General features: G+C 36.9%; 1 protein-coding gene across 15 annotated transcripts in view; it reads left to right on the forward strand.

The window, feature by feature from the left end:
- DOCK3 (dedicator of cytokinesis 3) overlaps nucleotides 1–24,024 on the forward strand; it is a 585,953-nt gene that overhangs the window by 441,400 nt on the left and 120,529 nt on the right. For all 15 annotated transcript variants that reach the window (XM_045492946.1, XM_045492954.1, XM_045492948.1 and 12 more), the window contains 3 exons: nucleotides 4,934–5,015; nucleotides 9,965–10,025; nucleotides 11,312–11,459. In XM_045492946.1, coding sequence (XP_045348902.1) covers nucleotides 4,934–5,015; nucleotides 9,965–10,025; nucleotides 11,312–11,459 — 291 coding nt within the window. The remainder of the gene's footprint in view (nucleotides 1–4,933; nucleotides 5,016–9,964; nucleotides 10,026–11,311; nucleotides 11,460–24,024) is intronic.

Here is a 24,024-nt window from a genome sequence, read left to right on the forward strand (position 1 = left end):
TCTGTAGCTCCGGTTGGCAAATAGATTTGATCATCATTTATCAAACTTTGTACAGATTCCCTTGCCTTACACAAAAGCAGCTTGTGGGGTCAAATGTCACCTGTCCCACTTGGTATTTAAAACATATAACATTTTAAGCCTCTGTGAAGTCCTAGAGGATAGACACCTGTTTAACTGTATTTAATTCAGAATTTCCCGCTTTTTTGACCACTTCAGGAAACATTGGATAGATATTTGCCTTCAGATACTTTGAATGTTAATAGAAAGCATCATTTGGAAATCTTGCCATTCACAACTACGTGGATGGAACTAGAGGGTATTAGGCTAAGTGAAATTAGTCAGAGAAAGACAAATATCATATGACTTCACTCATTTGAGGACTTAAAGATACAAAGCAGATGAACATAAGGGAAGCAAAAATATAAAAACAGGGAGGGGACAAAGACATAAGAGACTCTTAAATATGGAGAACAAACAGAGGGTTACTGGAGGGGTTGTGGGGGGGGGGTTGGGGGGCTAAATGGGTAAGGGGCATTAAGGAATCTACTCCTGAAATCATTGTTGCACTGTATGCTAACTAACTTTGATGTAAATTTAAAAAGTAAATTAAATAAAAAATTTAAAAAAAAGAAAGCATCATTTGTTTATCATACCTGAGAAGCTAGCAAAACAGGAAACAATTAGATGTATTCCCAAAGCTCCATGAAATGAAAAAACAGTTCTTTTTTTCACAAATTGTGAAGAAGGCTAGATGAAACCAGAAGCATAAAAGGCTCTAGGAAATTTGAAGGTCATGTGGGCACTATAAGAATTCGGGCCTCCTCTCACTGTTGAGGAGAAAGATAAGTTCTTGGATTCTGATAGGACCAGCAACCCTGCCACTCAGGAATTTGTTTTATATACCCTTTTATCTTTGGACCAGAGCTTGATGTAGCCTCTCCAAACGACACACCTCTCTGTGGGTATCCAGCAGCTCCAAACAGCAACCTCCCTGATAGACGTCTGCCCTTGAGAGATTCACAGAGATTGGTAGTGTGAGAGTATAGCCGTTGCAGGTGTTCCTTCAAAGATGCAGAAGTAATGATACGTTCTCTTGAAAAGACATAAACTTCCTAAAAATACATTTACACTCCTGTATCAAGTTAAGAGCTAACTGGGTGGTTGTTAAATGCATTATACACATGTTGGGATAGATCAACTACAATAACAGAAAAATGTTACTTTGATGTGCTTGTTTCCTGTTTCTCTGATAAGCTTCAACTTTCCATTACTAAAACTACAAACTTATTTGTATCTACACCTATTGTTTCCTCCTGCGTTCTTTCCTTGATTCTCTCAGTTCTTCTAGGACGTGGGAACCTTTTTTTCCTTTGCCAATTATTTTCTGTCTTTCCTCTGTCTTCAGTATCTCATCTTCTTCTAACATTGTCCTAATATAAGTTACCTTGGGTGCCTGGGTGGCTCAGTTGGTTAAGCATCTGACTTTAGCTCAGGTCATGATCTCACAGCTCATGAGTTTGAGCCCTGTGTCGGGCTCTGTGCTAACAGCTCAGTACCTGGAGCCTGCTTCGGATTCTGTGTCTCCCTCTCTCTCTCTACCCCACCCCTGCTTGTGCTCTGACTCCCTCTCCTTCAAAATAAATAAACATTAAAAAACAATGTTAAAAAAAAGTAGTAAGTGTCCTTTGGTGCATCCCATCTTTTTTTGAAGTCAGGTTGTTGAACTGTAATTTGCATGTAGTAAAATTCACTCTTTTTAATACATCCTTTGATGAGTTTTGACAAATTTATAGTTGTGAAACCACCACCATATTCAAGAAGTAGAACCTTTCATCACCCCAGAAATTTCCCTCATGCACCTTTGCAGTCCATCCCTGCCCTCCTTCCTCAACCCTGGCAACTCCTGATCTGGTTTCCATCCTTACAGTTTTGCCTATTCTAGATTATAAGTGAAGATATACAGTATATGGTCTTTTGTGATTGATTGGCTTCTTTCACTTAGCATACATTTTTGAGATTCATCCATATTATTATATATCTCAGTAGTTCTTATTGTGAAGTAATATATATTTTTATTAATATAAAATTATATATTTTATTAATAAATAAAAATATTTATATATTTTATATAATATAATATATATAATCCACCATTGTGTGGATATTCCATTATATGGATTGTCCAATCATTTCCTTTTGGACATTTGTGTTCTTTACAGTTTCTATTAGGAATAAAGCTGCTACAGATAGTCACTTTTGGTCTTTGTGTGGACATAAGTTTTCATTTCTGCTGAGTAAATACCTAAAAGTAGAATTGTTGGGTCATGTAATAATGTTTAACTTTATAAGAAACTCTCAGACTATTTTCTAAAGTGGCTGTACCATTTTGTATTTCCCTCAACAGTTTATGAGAGGTCTAGTTGCTCTACATTCTCACCAGTCCTTGGTATATCTAATCTTTAGTTTTAGCCATTCTAATAGGTGTATAGTGGTATCTCACTGTGCTTTTAATGTTCGTTTCTCTAATGATCAATGTTTTCTTAAGCTTATTTGCTATCCCTGTATGTTCTTTGGTGAAGATCTGTTCAAATATTTTGTTCATTTTTTAAATTGAGTTATTACTTATAAAGAACTCTCAGAGGGGCGCCTGGGTGGCGCAGTCGGTTAGGCGTCCGACTTCAGCCAGGTCACGATCTCGCGGTCCGTGAGTTTGAGCCCCGCGTCGGGCTCTGGGCTGATGGCTCAGAGCCTGGAGCCTGTTTCTGATTCTGTGTCTCCCTCTCTCTCTGCCCCTCCCACGTTCATGCTCTGTCTCTCTCTGTCCCAAAAGTGAATAAACGTTGAAAAAAAAAAAAAAATTAAAGAACTCTCAGAACTCAATAGTGTGTTCTCCATACAGTCCTTTCTTAGATGAGTGTTTGTAAATATTTTCTCTCAGTCTATAGCTTGTCTTTTCACTTTCTTAAGAGTATCTTTCTAAGAGAAGATGGTTTTAATTTTGATAAGTACAGTTTATCATTTTGTTGTGATTCATGATATTTTCTTAATAATCTGAGATCACAAATATTTTTCTTTAATGCTAAATATAGAAATAATAAATGTGAGTAAAATATAAAAATGTACTTGTCTTCATTTTTTTCCTGTGTTTTCTTCTTACAGTTTTATAGTTTTAGCTCCTATATTTAGGTCTATGATCCATTCAAGTTAATTGCCTTGTAGGCAAGGATCACGGTTTAGTTTTTTTCATATAGATTGTTAAGCACGATTTGTTGAAATTACTATGCTCCTTTGATGAATTTTGGTGCCTTTATTGATAATTGTGTGTGTGTGTGTGTGTGTGTGTGTGTGTGTACACACGTTAATAAAGACCTCACTCAACCCAACATGCCCATTCAGCTATAAATTCATCACTTCCACCTTTTCATAGTTTTTCACTGAAGAGTAGTCTAGACTCACTGTTTCTGCCTTCTCACTTCTTACTTCTCACACTGGGTTCTTTCTCTACCATTCCACTAAAACAGTTATTGCAAGAATCACACTAGTCTCTTTTCTGAACTGTCAGGGACACTCTTGTGCTTCTCTCATTTGATTCTCAATGGCCTTTGACCTCAATGATCCCTCCCTCCTCTTTTGGACATTTTCTTCCCTTGACTGACATATCATCCCACCATCCTCCTTATTTTTGTTGTTTTTCTGTTTGTCCCCATTGTCTACTTTGCTAGCTGTGTTTCTCTTGCCTACTTCCTAAATATCAATGTCCCTCAGGATTCCAACCAAAGCCGTTTTTTTTATTCTCCTTCTGTGTACATCTTCTCCTTATTCCCATCCAATCCCCTGGCTGAAAAAAATCTCAAGTTTACATCTGGCCCAAATAATTTCTTAGCTTCATTTATGCATATTTAATTGTCTACCAGGACCACAAGCTCTATGAAAAAAAGTACCTTGTATGTATCTTGTTCCCATTTGTATTCCCATGTTTAGCACACAGAATTTAACAACTATTTGTTGATTAAATGATGAATACATGAACAAAGTAAGCAACCTATGAAGTTGATATTAATTCTAGTACAATATTTTAATATTTACCTTTTTACTGATACCACATGTATGTAGTGAGTACATGACTGTGGGCACAGGAGAAATAAATTACTTTTAGAATCACATACTTAGTCTTTGCCATGGCTCAGTTTTCCTGTTGCAGTTGGTGGGGAGCCTTGGGATGAAGAGGTGGGAAACTGAGCCTGGGCAGGAGCAGGCTACGTGAGAGAGTGAAGAGACACCTCTCCAGATGTCACGAACACTCTGTCTCAGGTTTTTTAATCCAGTAATTTCCTTCAGGAATTAAGGAATAACTGTGTTGTTTGGGGAATAAAATATTTTAATGACCCCATTAAATGCTGATGGTAACTTTAGTTATAATACATTATTTCTCTTTGACTTTTTGCCCAAATTTTTGTAAGTCCCTATAACATTTTTTTAGTACTAAAATTATTCTTAAGAGTTTTATAGGAAGACGTAAACTGGGTAATGTAGGTTCTTTTGGCTCTAGTATGATGAACATTTTTATGATCCATGGTTCAATCAGAGAATGTGTATGTTTGTTATGGGCTTAGCGTTATGACTGGAGCTTTGGGTGTATTTGGAAAAAAAATACTAGATACTATCTTCATTTTGCCCCTCAGGGAGCACACACCTTTAGGGAGAGAAGAGCCACAACCAGCAAATAAACAACAGCTGTTAGGTAGTTTATAGTGTCCAGTGCATGCTGCTTGGCAGGAAAAATAGTGTCCTGCCATTAGACATGTACTTTTGGCCTTGCCTGTTACTATGAGCTGTTCTGAAAGTGTTTAGGGTTTCTCTATAAATGCCCTTTTTATTTGTTTTGGAGCATGTGGTCCCTTACATTTCTCTGTCTCTCTCTCCTACATTTCAGTGAGCGGTTTCTGGTGAGACTGAACAAGAATGGTGGGCCAAGGAACCCAGAGAAGATAGAACGAATGTGTGCCCTTTTTACAGTATGTGCAAATTCTCTTTCCCTTCACTGCTGTTGACTCTAGCCAGGGGCCTCCTGTGTGGATATTGTCACCCTGGAAACAAGCATTTATTCTTCTCCACACACTGGGGAGAATAGGACTTGATTTATGTTTCTATCAGGTTTTAATGAAATATTTAAAGAAAACTGAAATCAGCCACAATTTTTAATTGAACTTTTTGTTAAAGAAATATAATCAAATACATTTTACTAGTGTAGATTTTATAAGCTATTTAATAGAATAGACAAAACCTGAGAGAAGTCTTTCTTACTTTTCTTATTTAAGGCCACTGGGAATTTCTCTGATGTAGAAGTATAGTTTCTCTAAAGGCATCCACCAGATTTATAGCTTTGCAGTTTTTTAGTGAGTGCAGAGTGCATAGAAAGAGAGACAAACTAAGTAGTTCATCTCTCTCACATACCAAATGGAGGGTCTTTTCCTGCTATTATCTATACTTTCATTTTTTCCAAATAACCATGCTGTCATTGATGGTCTCTAAGACCATAGGCATCAGCTCAGAGAAGTCTTATTAATCTGCTTATGGAAAGTGCTCAGTCTCACAATACCACATTGCCTTATGAATTCTTCAGGTTGATTCTGATTTACTAGATGTTTTTTATTTAGTTAAAAAACTAAGTGTTCAGCTTTGTTTATTTCAGTTAATTTATTTGCTAAAGGAAAAAACAAGACTATGTTACAATTTTAAACCAGTTTTGACTCTCACGGATTCTTTAATCTGCTTCAGTGATACTGAGATACATTAAGACCCATTAATGAAAGGAGGTGTGATAGTCTCACAGTGCCATTGCCCTTATGTGTGGTGCATGGTTGATAGGTGACAGGTAGCTCAGAGCTTACATTGTGCCTCTTAGATAAAAGTGGGACTTATCTAAGGATCCGATATGTGACTTTCTCTGAAAGATAAAATTGGATTTGTTTACCTGACTTTTTTACTCATTTACCACAACTTTATCTTTCAAAATCTCAATGTTACTGCAGAATCAGAAGCCACTTTCACGGGGATAGCTTCTAGTGAAAATGCTCCAGATATACAGAAAGATTTATAAGACTAGTAAAGATAAAGTGATTTTTTTAAATCCATCTTTGAATCTTCTAAACCTTAGGAGATAATACGGGAAGAAAGCAGGTAAAGCAGACCTATGAAGGCAGTTAAGGGAGGTGCAGCGGTTTAGTCTGGGAAAATCAACACTGTTTCTTCGGTAGGAAAGAACAAGGGAAAAAGTACAAGTTGCAGTTCCTTGGATTTAGGTTAGAATATTGGGGGAGAGCTTCTGAAGTGAGAGTGTCTAAATACTGAGATTATCCTCTGGGGCCATTTTTCTGAAACAATTAGTAAGAAATGAGACACGCATCTGTCTAGAATGCCTCCGTGACTGTAGGAGGTCTTTCTGGATCCTGGCTCTCTGATATTATTTGGTTAAAGCAGCAAAAGAAATCATTGATTCCTTGTTCTTTGGCATCAGAGCTTTGTGCATGTGCTATCCTTGAATATCATGAGTGCAGTCCTTGTCTCTTGAAAAATGAACTTAATTATGATGATGTTTCAATGTAATTACAGTAAATCAAAAATTTCATTTCGCAGCATTTTAATTATCTATATTGGCCCAGAGGCCTAAGCTGTACTCTGACTTTATAAATCAAAGATGCACATAACATTCATGATCTGCTCTTATTCTGCCACAATGGGAAGACACAAGGCTGCTAAAAATACCACTTCTATACTTCCCTTTGCACTATAGCCCTGGATTTTTTTAAGATCCCAAGAAGTGATTTGAGAAATTTTTACAAAGCACATGAAATTTTGGAACAAGATCGTCTTAGCCAGAATTTTCATGTTTAACTTTAAGTTATATGAAGTAATAATTTTGGTGGAACCTATTTTCTCACTTAAGACTTGAGTTCCTCCAGTGAGCTAAAGGAGTTTTAAAGATTGGCATATGTGCTACAAAGTTTGAGAGTAAATGCACAAAAATGCAGCCAAAGCTGTGGTCGATGCCAGCCTGTTAGCTTACCTCAACATCAAGAAGAGAGAACCATACAAACTGCAGTTTTGCAGGATTACATAAGCAGACTTCAGAGCCACATTACAGACCAGCACATTACTCATGGTTCAACTCTGTTCTCTGTAAAACCTGTGTTTTTTTTCTGACCTTGTTAGATTTCAGAGCTTCCTGTCCGGGAAGAATTTTATCAAGAAGGAGGTGTTTCATATTTATGTGAATGTCTAATACTGTGAGGATTTTGCTAACTTTCATGATAAACAGTGGCTATGAGTGTATGAGTGTGTGAGAACATGTCTGTGAATTTACTCATTATTCAATACCCAGTGATTCACACAAAGTGCCTGGCAAATACTAGGGCCTCCATAATGATTTGTTACATAAGTAAATGAATATGTTCATTTTTTATTATATTTGAGTGACCAAGTCAGAAAATGAACTTGTGCTGTTTTCCCTGCTTTCATTGGCATTAGATTTTCTACATTTATTTATACTCTTCTGCTTCTTCTGTAGCATAAGTATGAATAAATTGGCTTTGTTTTATATTTGTAAATCCCATTATCTCTACAGAAAAAGGGCAGTTCAGGCACAGGAAAGTGAGTTGACTTTTCCATGTTTCAAATGGAACATCATTAACTGAGTCTAAGATGCTGAACCCCGAGTAGGATTGGAGTGTATATGCTCCAATGAGTAAATCTAAATTCTTATTCTGCTCACCAGATGAATGGTGGGAATATCTCCTCCCATCTTGGTTTTACAGGACTTGTAAGTATTTTAACCTGGATAGTCATGCTTGGTACTTAGTCTTAACGACTGTATGTTTACTAACTCTGTGTTAACTGTTTAACCATACACTTATGTTTAATGTGATAGCTTTCACATTGAAATTTGACATTGACATTATGTGGGACTGACAATAATTTTACTTAAAATGGTTTTTTTGTACTGAATATTACCATTATGTATTTATTCACTTCAAATAAATACCACACAGAGTTCTGGGTACCATGTACAACATGGTCAAAAAGGGCCCCTACTTGGAACTACTTGGACAATACCATAAACTGTATTTAAGTTTTCTTTCTTCCACATACTAAGAGCCAAGAGAGAGGTCCTGTGCTCATGTGTACAGCTGATCTGATTATTGTTTGATCATCTTTGGTAACTGGCTTGAATTCTGAGATGTAGGGATTAGTAATTAAACTGGTTATTTGATAGTTTGGATTAACACAGTCCAAGCTATGTAGAAGGAACCATTTCATTTTGAAATGTGTCAAACATTTCTATATCTTTCAGTAAATAGATATATTTCAGTCCCCCCAAAAAAACACATATAAGTGGTAATCTGTTTTTTAATTTTTATTTGTTATTTAGTAGCCATTTTTAATGTGTCAAAATACAGTGATATTTTGAGGATGTCGTTTTAAATTACATTTCTAAATTAAAGAAATTGGTGAAATGGAACCTGAACCATACTTTTTCAATATCAAAAGACATCTTTCATGTAAAAATATTTCTTAGTGTTTCCAGAGATACCAACTCATGTTAAATTATTTTGTAATCTATTTCATTACAAGCACGTTTCATTATTCTGTCAAGAATTTGGTGAAACATCGTAACCATCTAGAATCTGAAAGTTTCAATTTCACCCTTGCACATTACTTTTTAATGTCTCCTTTCCTTTGGTATGTTTTGGCCCACTCCATAGGGTAGAGCTGGGACTGCGGGGAGGCAAGCAAAGCCCAGGACCCTGAGAGTGAGACCTCCTTATTAAACTTTGCACCTTAGGTGCCTTGCTTGCCTCACCCTGGTCCTAACCCTGCAACAAGGTATAAAAATAAAGCAAACATGGAGACTCTGGATGTCAAAGCTCATTCGAAATTATAACTGTCACTTGATTGTCCCTTTCCTGGATTTACTAAAAGGCAAAAAGCAAAGGGGACCAGTCAGAAGATGAAAGATAGGAAGGAAAGGAAACGAAGGGACCTTTTCTTTAGAAGCAAAAGGGAAATCTTGGAAACCTGTCCCATTAAGGACAGAGGTTATTCCATCAATCATTATGAATTCACAACAGTATCTCAGAGTGAGCAGTGGTTGTTGACCTGGTGAAAAGTCTGAAACAGAGTATATATTAAAGAGTGTGTTATTACTTTAAGTACAATTGAAGTATAAATACATAATCATGATTTTTATAATGATAATTTTTATTTCAAAATGTGTTCTTAGCATAAATAACTTAATGTATGAAATCATTTTCATAACTCTAATTTTATAAGTTCATGACTGGATCAGATTTGTTTACTTATAGGAAGCCCTTAGAATTTTCCAGATAAGATTATTTTCAGCATTATACTTCAGTATGGATGATGCATATCTGAAGTTAGAAATGGACATCCAATTACTGAGGTTTCATTAAGGCTAAATTAGTCTCTTCGCAAGGGAACATATCTACTGTATAATAATCATTGTGGACAACAGAACAAACATAAAATTAGTAAAGAATAAACTTAGAATTTTAGTCATTAATAAGCTGATTGGTGTTTTCCCATTTTTTTCCTGCATTGAACACTCCTTTTGTTATATTTTCATGTGATATTAGAATAAACATGGATAAGGCAATATCAAGATGATTTATAATGTGAAAACTCTTGTAGATATTTGTTGGGTGTTCTCAATAAAAGCTGGAAAAATATTATCAATAAGATAAACCCCCAGAGGCATATAAGATATTCAAACTTTCACTGCAGGAATCTTATAAACACTTAAACCTCTATGTGCTTTAGTCCCCCTCCCCATCTATAACATCTGCTAAAAGCAACAAAGGCAAATGATTATGAGGTTCAAAATGAATTTTTATTATTTTCTGTGTATTTATTACCTTAATTTACTTGCTTTCTTTTCTTTCTTTAGGATCTGAGCAGCAAAGATATGAAGAGAGATTTATATATAGTTGCGCATGTGATACGAATAGGTACTGTCGACCTTATCCGTTCACATGACTAAGACCAGTCCACCTTGGGATAAGTATCTACTATGTTTGAGCTCTATCATCTCCCTAGCTCTTACCTACAATGTCAGGTCTCAGGATGAGCATCTAGCTTGTATTGGAACTCTACCTTAGGCTCAGCTGCTCTGGTAGCTATGAATTTGACATAAATGAAAGTATTTTTTTCACTTAAAATCTTCTGCTCCCTACTTGGTTTTGGACCCAAGCTCTTTATTTCAAGGGATCTGATTTTTCATATTCTTTCTATCACAATGCCCTGCCTTTGTACCAGCTTTCCATTTCAGAGATCTTACAGCGGGTTGCAGGCTTGCCAACTTAACTGGTGGTGAATGGCCTTTGTTGGATTTTGTATCCAAAAGTATGTATCTGTGCTATTTTCCAGTAAATTACTGTCCTTGCTGCAGTAGATGTATAGTATATCACTTTTACCACACCCAAGATGAAAACAGTGATTTTTGCTACTGTTCCGTGGTTGATTTGCTCAGCTTTATTTCAGGCGTATGACATAATTTGGAGGGTATGACTAACCAAGTCTTCCTTGATAGGTTTGGGTTCTGGCATATCTTGTACATTTTTGTCAAAGAATATTTTTTAATCCTTTGCCAACAAAACACCTATTTTGCTATACTTTTGGGTTTTGTTTTGCTGTACTTCATAAGCATTTGCTGAGGTTCCAGTTTGGTTTTTGCAAGTCCTCTTGCCACTATAGGCACAGCCTTGGTAGGCAGGAGAGGCAAGCTCCCATTCACTTTCTGAGACTACTTTGGCTCCAGCAGTGGTTCAGGAGCAGCTGGAAGAATAACATATGGTTGTTTGGTTGGAAGAATAACACGTTGTTACTATCTTTGCATACATAGTTTTTACCTGGCAGCTAAAACATTAAACTTTGTATCCTTAATATGCCTAAGAAGTTTAAGTCTGTTAACACACTGGTTTTTCTAAGAAATTTGTAAAACCACTGTTTCATTCTAATATTATTAATAAATGGACTGTTGGTATTAAGGTAGATGATAAGTATGATCGATTGAATGTGGTGCAAGGGAAGAGCCCTGGCCAAAGGCCTGTTTGGCATTCCTCCACATACAGATTCTGCATCCTTGGATGGCTCCCTTCAATCCTAAATTAGTCTTCCGATTTAGTGTATCTCTAAGCTAGCACCTGTATTTCTGGCATCCTTGGATGACAATCAGGTGATACTGGAAAGGAGCATGGAGATCTCAGTGTGACTGGTGTTTCCTGCTGTGCTCCAGGCCGGATGCTCCTGAATGACTCAAAGAAAGGCCCTGCTCACCTGCACTACCGGCGACCATATGGCTGTGCAGTCCTAAGCATCCTGGATGTTCTACAGTCGCTCACAGAATTAAAGGAGGAAAAGGACTTTGTTCTTAAGGTTTACACGTAAGTAATAGACATCAAAAATATTAATGATTTGCAACATAAGGCATTCCAGCACTACCCTTGAAAGCAGCAGTGTTCAAGCTTTGTGGGACACAAAACCACCAGAGTATGCAGGATAGGGAGTTTTTTGAAAATGCAGAGATTTTGATCTAAGGTTTGGGGTGGGGCTCAGGAAGCTATATTCTTAGAAAGTTTCCCACGTGATCCTAAAGCAGCTAAATTTGGAAAATTCTATCCTAAGCTAGAAGTCTGGCAGTATAATCTTCTAAACTGCCTCTTCTATTTAGGATTAACCAACATTATTACATATTTATAGAAAAGCTAATAATGCAATTTCTTATGTGTTTTGGATGTAAGAGTCATCTTTGTCTAATACTTTCCCCCTAGCTATTGTAACTGAGGTAGGTACCAATGCAGATTGCTTCAAAGAATGATCACGAGTCAAATTGCCTGTCTTTAAAGAAAAACAAGTTTTTCTGAGAAGCTGTGGCTTCACTCTTCACATCTGGGACCACAGATCCATAAGTCACACCCAGTTAGCCCTGGCATTATTTTTAGTGTTCAACAGCCAATGAATCTGCCTTATAGAAGCAGTGCATCCTCCTCCTGATTCTTGTTAAGCAATAGAAAAAAACAAATGAAGAAAAGAAACATGGAATTGAGGCATGTCATCAGTCTTTTCAGGTAGAGACTTAGGAATGAATAGTAGTGCTGAAAACATGATCAGTGGAGAGTTTAGTGAGTTTTCAAAGCAAGTGTATTTCTAACTATGAGAATTAAAAAAAAAAAAAAACAAAAACAATTATCTGTCCTCTATGGTTTTAACCCAATACTGTTTTCCCAAATAAAATCTAATACTGTCAATCACCATGTTAATATATCTTCACCATAATATTGTATGGATATTTTTCTGTATTATCTGTTATGATTCAGGCATAAAATGAACTTACTTCACAATTACACTTAATTTGGGCCTTTATAAAATCAACCACACTTTTATTGATTTCAAAATAAAAGTACAGACCCCCTTATTACATATTTTGCCATAAGTACTATTCTGTTCAGAGTTCTGTACTTTATGGGATGAGGATCTTTCTTTGGAATAGTAACCTAAAAAGGAAATTTTGGTGGGTTTTCTCTTCCTTTCATGCATCAGTCACAGACTTGCTCCATATACCAAGTTTCTTCATCGATAGCTGGTGGGAACTGCTTCTTGAAACACCTTCCTCCCTTTGAAAAGGACTAAACAGGAATCCAAAATCATCATCATTATCTTTTACTCCACTCTATCCTCCCCAAGGGCAAGGAGTTTATAGATAGCACTCCTGAATTGCATCTCTTTACATGTATCAGCTGTTCCTTGCTTCAGTGCGAATTCTCATTGTGGATAGGGACTTGCACAGCATCTCTCTTGAAATCATGCTGTCAGGCTTAATTGGCCTAATTGCTTCTAAAACAACAGAAGATGGTTACCAAAAAAGTTTTTTGAAGGATAATAGAGTCAAAATGTAGGATAATTTTTCCATTTGAAAATATTAAGACTGTCAGACAGACTTCCCAAATGCGTGTTTGTGAAATTGATTTTGTGCACAGTATGGAATTCCTCTAGGATTAGTGCTTTAAATCCACATCAACACAGTGAATCCAGCTCTCAGAAGAAGCAATGTTTTCCAATGAGTTTCATGAGACAGCTCTGTTAGATTAAATTGGAAACTTTAAGGGCTTACTAATTGCTATTGATAGTGTTTTAGCCTTTGTTAGGAAAGGATTTTGCAAGGATTAAAAAAAAAACCTTGCATAATTTCAATCAATGAATTGGCAAAGTATCTCATTAGTTGTTGACATTCTCATCATTTCTTTCATTATTCAGAGTCAGCCTCAACCAGCGAAGATTGAAGCTCCCATATGTTTCTTGCTATAACCATTGTTCTGGCTTTATAGATGTTGTTTAATGTCATGTGTGTGTGGTAAAGGCCTCACATCCTTTTAAGAAAATCTCAACAAGAAGACAAGACATGAAAACTAGGTTGCTTCCTAGTGTGCCAGAAGCCTCAAAAGTCACAAGTGAATAACAACTATATGCAGTTCAGTCCGATATAGATGTCATATGTTTCCTCTTGGCCAGAGGGACTGGGGTCACAGGCAGGCACAGGGCATGTTGCACCTGGAGCCTAGGACACAAAAGGAGAAGAGTGCTAATAAGAAGCTAAAGCCAACACTGGGGTGAAGTCAGGGTGCCGTAAATGATGCATGTGACCAAATACATGATGCTTCTGAATGTGCAGTGACCAATTCAAATTCACAATGAGACAGTTCAAATAAACATTTTTAGGTCAACCTTAATGAAATAAAAAAAAAAACAACTAGAATATTAAATCTATTATGTTATATTTTAAATCATATTTTATATTAAATGTGTAGTACCCATTACATACTCAATCACATGTTATATAAAATTGAGAAGTATTGCTTTTTCCCCACTCTCACGTGATATAAGAAAATTTTATTCAAATTCTTCATATGCAACCATGCCATCAGGTTTTTATCAACATTAGAGCCACTTTCTATGTCATCTGACATGGTTTTCCAAGGCACATTCTTTCACTTCAATCAGGTTGGTTTTGATTTATCCTTGATAATGCTTTCACCGAAAGTTCATCTTGAGACTCAATTACATTTTTGCTGAACATTTGGACACTTTATGTTTCTGTGTCTTCATTTGTCCTGTAAGCCCTTGTATGTGACCTTAATGATACTGCTATTTACTATGCTGCTTTTAAGTTGAGTTTTACAATAACATCCAGGTCTTCAATTTGGAAGTCATACTCAAGAATTATTACTAAATCTGTGTAGTTTTGCTATTTAAAAAAAGTGTTTTAACCAATTGTGTCAGATAAGCTTTATGAGCATCTAAAACTTGCATTGATTGAGATAATTTCAAGCTAATGTCACTTACCCTAAACAGTGCTCTGACATTCAAAATAAAGGGATTCAGAGAATGCCCCATAACATGAAAGGATTTATGAGGATGGAAATGTAAGGTGGCAACCTCTTCTCTTTTGTGATGACTGGAAGGGACCCTCGTATTTGAGATAGACACAGACATTTCCTCTGAACACTGCCTTTGGTGTCTTTGTTTCATAGCCACTTTATCCACAAAACTGCAACAAGTTAAGAGTACTTGTTTAGGAGCCAATCTTAAATAGACACCCATTCGTAGATGGGTAAAGGGCCATTGGGCCATCCTTATTTTGGTACAGACCAAAAAAAAAAAAAAAGCTTAAGTCTTTATGTATAACAACATTAAATGAAAATACTGCTTCTCACTTGCAAGTCACTTAAGGCAGTAGCTCATATTTCTCCCTCTCCTAACTCAGTTCTTCCCAATTTTCTGTGAATCATCTCCTTCCCAATTTTCCACAGATCATCATCTACCCAGGACTGTTACCTGCTGTGTCTGTTGTCAGTGTATGAGCATCTATACCAAATGTCTGCTCAGGCCATACAAAGAAGACCTAAATCCAGAAGGTCTGTGCCCATGGAACTGCTCTGTTTTGACTTGCAGTGCCTACTATCTCTAGCCTCAGAGTCCAGTGGATTTGTTTGTGTGTTAGTGCTGCTGCAAAACAGAACTCATTAAATATAAGTGAGAGTAAAGAAAGTCAGCTCAGGATTACTCACTCCTGTTCATGTAGAGGTGAGAAAGCTCATGACTCTAACGTATACCTAAGTGTTGGCGCATTGAGGTCCCAAGTATTTTCTGCCACAGGCTTGAAAAACACACATGCATTCTCCCTTCCTTTTCTGTTCTCCAGCGAGCGTGACTTTGAAAGAATGATGGCTTTAAGAGTAGACCAACAGAGAACTTCCTTCATGTAACAACTTTGGTAGCTGATTTAAAAGTAGCCAGATGGGGGCGCATAGGTGATTCAGTCAGTTGAGCATCCAACTTCAGCTCAGGTCATGATCTCACGGGTTCATGAGTTTGAGCCCCAAATTGGGCTCTGTGCTGACAGCTCAAAGCCTGGAGCCTGCTTCAGATTCTGTGTCTCCCTCTGCCTCTGCCCCTTCCCTGCTCATGCTCTGTCTCTCTGTCTCTCATAAATAAATAAATATTAAAAATAAAATAAAATAAAATAATAAAAGTAGCTAGTGGTATGTATGATCCCATCTTGATTTTTTTTTAAGATAATACTTTCATCTATTAGAAGGTTGGATAGATGAGGGGATTGGTAGGTAGAAGCTGTTAGATTTACAGAAATCATCCTAATTTCCTGAACTTCAGTTTCCTCATCTACAAAATTAAAAAAAAAAAAAAAAGAATAAGGTAATATAAGAGACAAAAAAATCCATATGAACTAGTGAATCAAACAGGAAAAACTAGTATATAGATGAGAGGAAATAAGGTATAACCAAGAAATGGGCATGCAGCCTGTCCTCTAAAAAGGAGTTTCCTTTATTATTTTTGCTAATGACTCTTGGTTATTGGCAAGTTCCACTTTTACATCTAAACTGTAAATCCTATATAGTTCCATGCGTGATATCTTCATTACTCTATGGAGTCACATAAAATTCAACCTATTTTCATTAGAAATGCCAGCATACATTTGCTTCATGCTCTGTACTCTTTCAGAGCCCTTCTAGATAATATAATCACACTGAAACTTCATACCAACTCTGTGCACTGAGTGGGGCTTCACTATCTTACAGAGGAAGAGATGGTCAACACCACAGTTGAGTAAGTGACTCAGTGAATTAATGGCATTTCTTCAAAGAACAAGAAATGGTACTGATCATATTTTTTAAATAATGTTTTTAATGTTTATTTATGAGACAGAGCATGAGCAGGGGAGTGACAGAGAGAGGGAGACACAGAATCCAAAGCAGGCTCCAGGCTTTGAGCTGTCAGCACAGAGCCTGATGTGGGACTTGAACTCATGAACCGTGAGATCATGACCTGAGCCAAAGTTGGATACTTAATCAACTGAACCACCCAGGCACCCCTGAAGTGATCATATTTTGATTTAAAAATTAATCTTTCATTTAACATATAATAATTCAAAAAAAGCAACAATAAAAAATTCTAGGCATAGAAGGCATATCATAAGCTTTACTTGACATGTTATTTTTTATTTTTTAAAATTTACATCCAAATTAGTTAGCATATAGTGAAACAATGATTTCAGGAGTAGATTCCTTAATACCCCTTACCCATTTAGCCTATCCCCCCTGCCAAAAGCCCTCCAGTAACCCTCAGTTTGTTCTCCATATTTATGAGTTTCTTTTGTTTTGTCCCCCTCCCTGTTTTTATATTATTTTTGTTTCCCTTCTCTTATGTTCATCTGTTTTGTCTCTTAAAGTCCTCATATGAGTGAAGTCATATGATTTTTGTCTCTCTCTGACTAATTTCACTTAGCATAATACCCTCCAGTTCCATCCACGTAGTTGCAAATGGCAAGATTTCATTCTTTTTGATTGCTGAGTATATACATTGTATATACATACCACATCTTCTTTATCGGTTCATCCATCGATGGACATTTGGGCTCTTTCCATACTTTGGCTATTGTTGATAGTGCTGCTATAAACATGGGGGTGCATGTGTCCCTTCTAAACAGCACTCATGTATCCCGTGGATAAATGCCTAGTAGTGCAATTGCTGGGTCGTCGGGTAGTTCTATTTTTAGTTTTTTGAGGAACCTCCATACTGTTTTCCAGAGTGGCTGCACCAGCTTGCATTCCCACCAACATTGCAAAAGAGATCCTTTTTCTCCACATCCTCGCCAACATCTGTTGTTGCCTGAGTTGTTAATGTTAGCCATTCTGACAGGTGTCAGGTAGTATCTCATTGTGGTTTTGATTTTTATTTCCCTGATGATGAGTGATGTTGAGCATTTTTTCATGTGTTGGTTGGCCATCTGGATGTCTTCTCTGAAGAAGTGTGTATTCACGTCTTGTGCACATTTCTTCACTGGATTATTTGTTTTTGGGTGTTGAGTTTGATAAGTTCTTTGTAGATTTTGGATACTAACCCTTTATCTGATATGTCCTTTGCAAATGTCTTTTCCCATTCTGTCGGTTGCCTTTTAGTTTTGCTGATTGTTTCCTTCGCTGTGCAGAAGCTTTTTATTTTGATGAGGTCCCAGTAGTTCATTTTTGCTTTTTTCCCTTGCCTCTGGAGACGTGTCGAGTAAGAAATTGCTGCAGGCAAGATCAAAGAGGTTTTTGCCTGCTTTCTCCTTGAGGATTTTGACGGCTTCCTGTCTTACATTGAGGTCTTTCATCCATTCTGAGTTTATTTTTGTGTATGGTGTAAGAAAGTGGGCCAGGTTCATTCTTCTGCATGTCACTGTCCAGTGTTCCCAGCACCACTTGCTGAAGAGACTGTCTTTATTCCATTGGATAGTCTTTCCTGCTTTGTCAAAGATGAGTTGGCCACACGTTTGTGGGTCCATTTCTGGGTTCTCTATTCTGTTCCATGGATCTGAGTGTCTGTTCTTGTGCCGGTTCCATACTGTCTTGATGATTACAGCTTTGTAGTATAGCTTGAAGTCCGGGATTGTGATGCCTCCTGCTTTGGTTTTCTTTTTCAAGATTGCTTTGGCTATTTGGGGTCTTTTCTGGTTCCATACAAATTTTAGGATTGTTTGTTCTAGCTCTGTGAAGAATGCTGGTGTTATTTTGTTAGGGATCGTGTTGAATATGTAGATTGCTTTGGGTAGTATGGACATTTTAACAATATTTGTTCTTCCTATCCAGGAGCATGGAATCTTTTTCCATTTCTTTGTGTCTTCTTCAATTTCTTTCATCAGCTTTCTATAGTTTTCAGTGTATAGATTTTTCACCTCTTTGGTTAGATTTATTCCTAGGTATTTTATGGTTTTTTGTGCAACTGTAAATGGGATCGATTCCTTGATTTCTCTTTCTGTCGCTTCATTGTTGGTGTATAGGAATGCAACCGATTTCTGTGCATTGATTTTATATCCTGTAACTTTGCTGAATTCATGAATCAGTTCTAGCAGTTTTTTGGTGGAATCTTGGGTTTTCCATATAGAGTATCATGTCATCTGAGAAGAGTGAAAGTTTAACCTGCTCCTGGCTGATTTGGATGCCTTTTATTTCTTTGTGTTGTCTGATTGCAGAGGCTAAGGCTTCCAATACTTAGTTGAATAACAGTGGCGAGAGTGGACATCCCTGTCTCAGTCCTGACCTTAGGGGGAAAGCTCTCAGTTTTTCCCCATTGAGGATGATATTAGCATTGGGTTGCTCGTATATGGCTTTTATGATCTCGAGGTATGATCCTTCTATCCCTACTTTCTTGAGGGTTTTTATCAAGAAAGGATCCTGTATTTTACTTGACATGTTATTTTTAAGTGTTAATTCTTTATGGCCAATATGTAGTTTTTATTGCTGTGGCTTGGGTTATCATATTTCTTATTAACTAGTAATAATAAAGGCACAAATTAGGTTAAAAACTGCATTAATATTTGTGTGAAAATTTGAACATGTCTAACCAGAAGTAAACCCTAATAGAAATAAATGCAAGATATATCATCCATCACAAAGATACATGTAAAAACATAGATCATACAGTACAAAAACTGCTATAAAAGAGCATTTAAAAAATCAGAAAGCCTAGAGGAAAGGACAAAAGAAGTCCCATTCATATCAATTATAATAATAAAAATAATTGAGCTGAAAGAAAATCCTATTAGGTAAAAATTTCCAAAGTAAAGTAAAAACACAGATATATATGATATTCATGAGATTCACAAAAAAGAGACACAAGAAGTGTAAAAATAAAGCAGCTAAGTATAAGAAATACAAACAAATGTCACAATATTGATGATAAATTGTAAGGTGAAAGGTATGAAATGGGTGTGCTATGTCAGGAGTGTCAGGATTGGTAGAAAAAGAACATACACACACACTATAAAAGTAAATTCAGTTTCATATTTCATCCTCCAAGAATACATGATGTCACTGGAAACAAAGTGGCCTCTCAGGGCAGTCACAGACACAGCACGTGACAGCACCACTTACTCTCTCAGCCCCAGAATCCTCAGCAGAACCAGCCCCAGATTACATGGTCTCTGCAAAGTAGAAGGTTACTACTCTGCTAGTCATTAGATTCAGGGTTCATAGTCCCATTCTGGAGAAATTTGCCCAACAGTCTATATATCTCAGTTTAAAGGAAGTTGACAAAATTCGGCCTTCTTAACTGGTGGAGAAAGGAGAGCCAGCACCCAGGTGTCCTTACCAACATCTCCACCCCCAGTTTGCCAGAATTCCAGAAAGCCCTTTTCTCCCTCCACAGGAATAGAGATTTACTTATACTGATATGTGGTGGAATTTATAGTGAAGATCTAATTGTTTTGACCTTAATGCATATAATAAATATTGACTCAAAATTATTATAGTCAGTTTATTACAAATACAAAGAGAAGATAAAAGTACAATAAAAGCAAGAGAATTTAATATGCATCTTGACATACAGGAAGACAAAAATAAATAAGGATGGAAATAAATATTTAAATCAGGTAAATAAATCTGACTTAGAGAATCTGAATAAGGTTTATGTGACAGAAAATAATAGTCAGCATCTTTAAACACTCATCATGGGCCATTGTTACTCCTCTTTTATAGATAAGAAAACAGGGCATAGAGCCATGAGGCATGTGCTTGAGCAGCCTGGTAAGAGACCATGCTCTTAACCTCTTACTCTCCTACTTCCAGATAAGGTGAGCATAATTTGTCATCTAAATCAGGACATTCTGATAATCAAAAGGAGTTCTGTTGATGCCAGTACAGCAGGTGTAAATGGAGTATCCCAGCTCATCAAGCCATATGGTCCTCCCAGCTCTAAACAAATCTTTTATCCAATGAACAGAATACATCTTTTCCAGTGCATGTGGAACATTTACAAAAATTATTCATAGAAAAAATTTCCGTAAATTCAATAAGGCACAAGCCACACTCTCTGATCACAGTGCAATTAGCATATAATGCATCATATTAGTTATCCAAAAGGGAAAAGCCATATAATCACCCTGATATCAAAAAAGATACTTGACGAAGGTCAATCTTCATTCCCAATTATTTAATAATTTCAGCTTATTAAAGTCAGAATAAAATGCTGTTTGTTGCAGTTTGAGGAAGTTAATGGATATCAGTAATTTGGTTCTGAGAGCAAAATGTTAAGCAGCTATAAATAGAAATGGATATATGATGTAGAGTAGAATCAAAATTTATAGTGTGTATATGTACATCTCTATATGTGTGTATGTAAATAGTATAAATAAACATGTCACTTTTATTAGCAAGAAAACTTAAATTTGAGATCATAGTTTATTTAGATCTGTGAGCCACACGGACTTTTATATTTGTTTCCCATGGCTACTATAACAGATTACTGCAAGTGTGGTGATTTATAACATAGAAATTTATTCTCACAATCTGGAGGCCACAAATCTGAAATCAAGATGCCAGCAGGACCACACTCCTTCTGGAGGCTCTAGGGGAAAATCTGTTCTTTGCATCTTCTGGCGGCTGTCAGCCTGCCTTGTCTTAGGGCTTCATCACTCTAATTCTGCTTCTGTGGTCACATTGCCTCCTCCTCTTCTGTCTGTAACTTCTTCTCATCTCTTAAATCTTCCCCTGCCTTTCTCTAAGGACATTTGTCATTGAGGTTGGACGCACCCAGATCATCCAGGATTATCTACTGATCTCAAGAACCTTAATTTAATTACATCTGCAAAGACCCTTTTTCCAAATAAGGTAACATTCACAGGTCCCAGGGATTAGGATATGGATATACTCTTTAGGTGCCACCATTCAACCCACTACAACTTGTGATTAATGTGAACCCTGAATTAGAAAGACTATTAGAGTCATCATCAATGTGGAGCCTCTGTGGTGGCACAGAGGGATTGTGTGTTTTCTGCAAACAGGTTGGTCCCAAAAGAGGGGAGAGGCAGAACTGAGATGTTCATGCCCAGGTCCTTCTAAAAGCACTGGCCAAAGAAGTCACTCCTTCTCCCAGGAAAGTGACTACAAGGGGCCAAAAAATGTTACTCTTGGAAGAAGCCCTTCTATCACCTGGAAAGAGAAGTTAAATTAAGTATTCCTATTAGAGAGAGAGAGAGAGAGCATGCTATTTGTCTTTTTTTTAAGTCTGTGCTAAAATAAACATATATAAGTTGTAAAATAAGAAATAGTTTAAATTTCTCATAAATAAAAATGTAATTTCTCATGGCCTATGAGTGCACATCCAGAATATATCAAATTGGTTTATTTGTATCAGCTTGGTCTTGGAGATTCTGTTCAATTGGGCCATTTTTATAGAAATATGTGCTGTTTTTCTTCGTTCTTCTGGATACTTCTCTCTTTTTTTGCACTGTAAGTAAGGACTACATAAAACAGTGGTCAGCATCAGTAGTGTTCTTAAATCTGTAGGTTGTTGCCTCTTTTCCAGCTTTTTAGGATTTTCAACCAAATAAAGGCCAAAATAAAGCAGATCGCACCCAATGGGAGAGAATTTTAATATGGAGTATTTGCACTAAATTAAGTTTTAAACCATAGGCAAGACTAAATAGTTGTAGTAGAGACAAAATGGGAATGCTGACTGACATCAGGACACAAGTACCCTGAAGCCTGGTGTAGGAGTAAGGCTTTCAGGGTTACAGTACTCTGTAGCCTCTTTTTCTCTACACCAGCTTTGGGGACCAGGCAGACCTATGTTTAGACTCCAGCTCATTTCACTCTTCTCAGTAAAATGAACATGGTAATACCAATCTTATAGGATTATGAGAATTAAGTGAAATAAAATATGGGAATATACTCTAACCACTACTTCCCTATAGTAGGCCCCCTTCTAAAAATGCAAACTTAAAGGTCTTACAAATAGCCCTCTAAAATTTCTTAAACATTTTTTTTTGTGTTGCTCCCCTTGGGGAAAGATGAGAAGAAATTTGGGTGAATAGCCATCATAAACACGGAAATTTAGAAGTTAAAGAGGTGGTGGGAATGCAAGCTGGTGTAGAAACTCTGGAAAACAGTATGGAGGTTCCTCAAAAAACTAAAAATAGAACTACCCTATGACCCAGCAATTGCACTACTAGGCATTTATCCACGGGATACAGGTGTGCTGTTTTGAGGGGATACATGCACCCCCATGTTTATAGCAGCACTATCAACAATAGCCAAAGTATGGAAAGAGCCCAAATGTCCATCGATGGATGAATGGATAAAGAAGATGTGGTATATACATACAATGGAGTATTACTCGCCAATCAAAAAGAATGAAATCTTGCCATTTGCAACTACATGGATGGAACTGGAGGGTATTATGCTAATTGAAATTAGAGAAAGACAAAAATCATGTGACTTCACTCATATGAGGACTTTAAGAGACAAAACAGATGAACATAAGGGAAGGGAAACAAAAATAATATAAAAACAGGGAGGGGGACAAAACAGAAGAGACTCTCAAATATGGAGAACAAACTGAGGGTTACTGAAGGCGTTGTGGGAAGGCTACAATTGGCTCCCCATTGTAGAGGGATGGGCTAAATGGGTAAGGGGCACTAAGGAATCTACTCCTGAAATCATTGTTGCACTATATGCTAACTAATTTGGATGTTAACTTTAAAAAATAAAAAAAAAAAAGTTAAGGAGGTGGTGAGGAAGAGGCAAATGCTACTGTGTGCTCTGGTGCATGAGTGAATGAGAAGAGTGTTCTGAACTCTGTTGAACAGAGCCTGCACACCTGCTCCGGTGCTTCTGGTGCTCTGGATACTTGGGAATTGCATGTAGAAAACCAAAAACCTCTCGCCTCTCTGTCCTATCCCTTGAGTAAAATCCCTGGACATGTAGTAGTTGAAGTACTATGCTGGTTATCTCCTCTGTGAGGAGAGCAGACTGCTACAGAGGCATTACAGACCTCTTTTCAATCATAATCCCTCATGTGTCTCATAATTGAGGACAAACTACCAACATCAATAATCATGCTCTAAATATTAATTTGATTGGGTATAACATGATGCTTCTATAATCACAACTCATTTGATTACTTAATAAATGTTTATATTTATAACTTTTCCTTACAAAATACCCTAGTGATTGGTTAAAATATGCTGATGACACCACATCCACTTAGTTTTAGATGATTTAAGTAACCCCTTGGCATTTAGGAAAGGGAGACATTTGAAAGATCAGTTAGGAAGTGATTACACTGGTCCAGAAGAGAGATGATAATGGTTAAACCAAGACCATGAAGAGGAGAGATCAATGAGGTAATACACATTGTCAATGTGAAAGTGGTTGACAAAGCAGTATCTCCACTGTACTGCCAAAAACCATTAATATTTTATTGGAGAAATGCTGAAGTTACACCATCTATCAGAGGGAGGGAGTTAATTTTCAAGTCTCTTCTTTTGCAGTGAGAGGGGGAGTATGTTATTTATGACAAACTGTAGTCAGATTTCTGTTAAAGAAAGTAACTACTGATCTTGTAAACCTAGAAAGTGACAAAAAAAAAAAAAAAAAGCTGACAGCAAGACAAGTC

Source organism: Leopardus geoffroyi, chromosome A2 (genome assembly GCF_018350155.1).
Source record: "Leopardus geoffroyi isolate Oge1 chromosome A2, O.geoffroyi_Oge1_pat1.0, whole genome shotgun sequence".
NCBI classification, from domain to species: Eukaryota; Metazoa; Chordata; class Mammalia; order Carnivora; family Felidae; genus Leopardus; species Leopardus geoffroyi.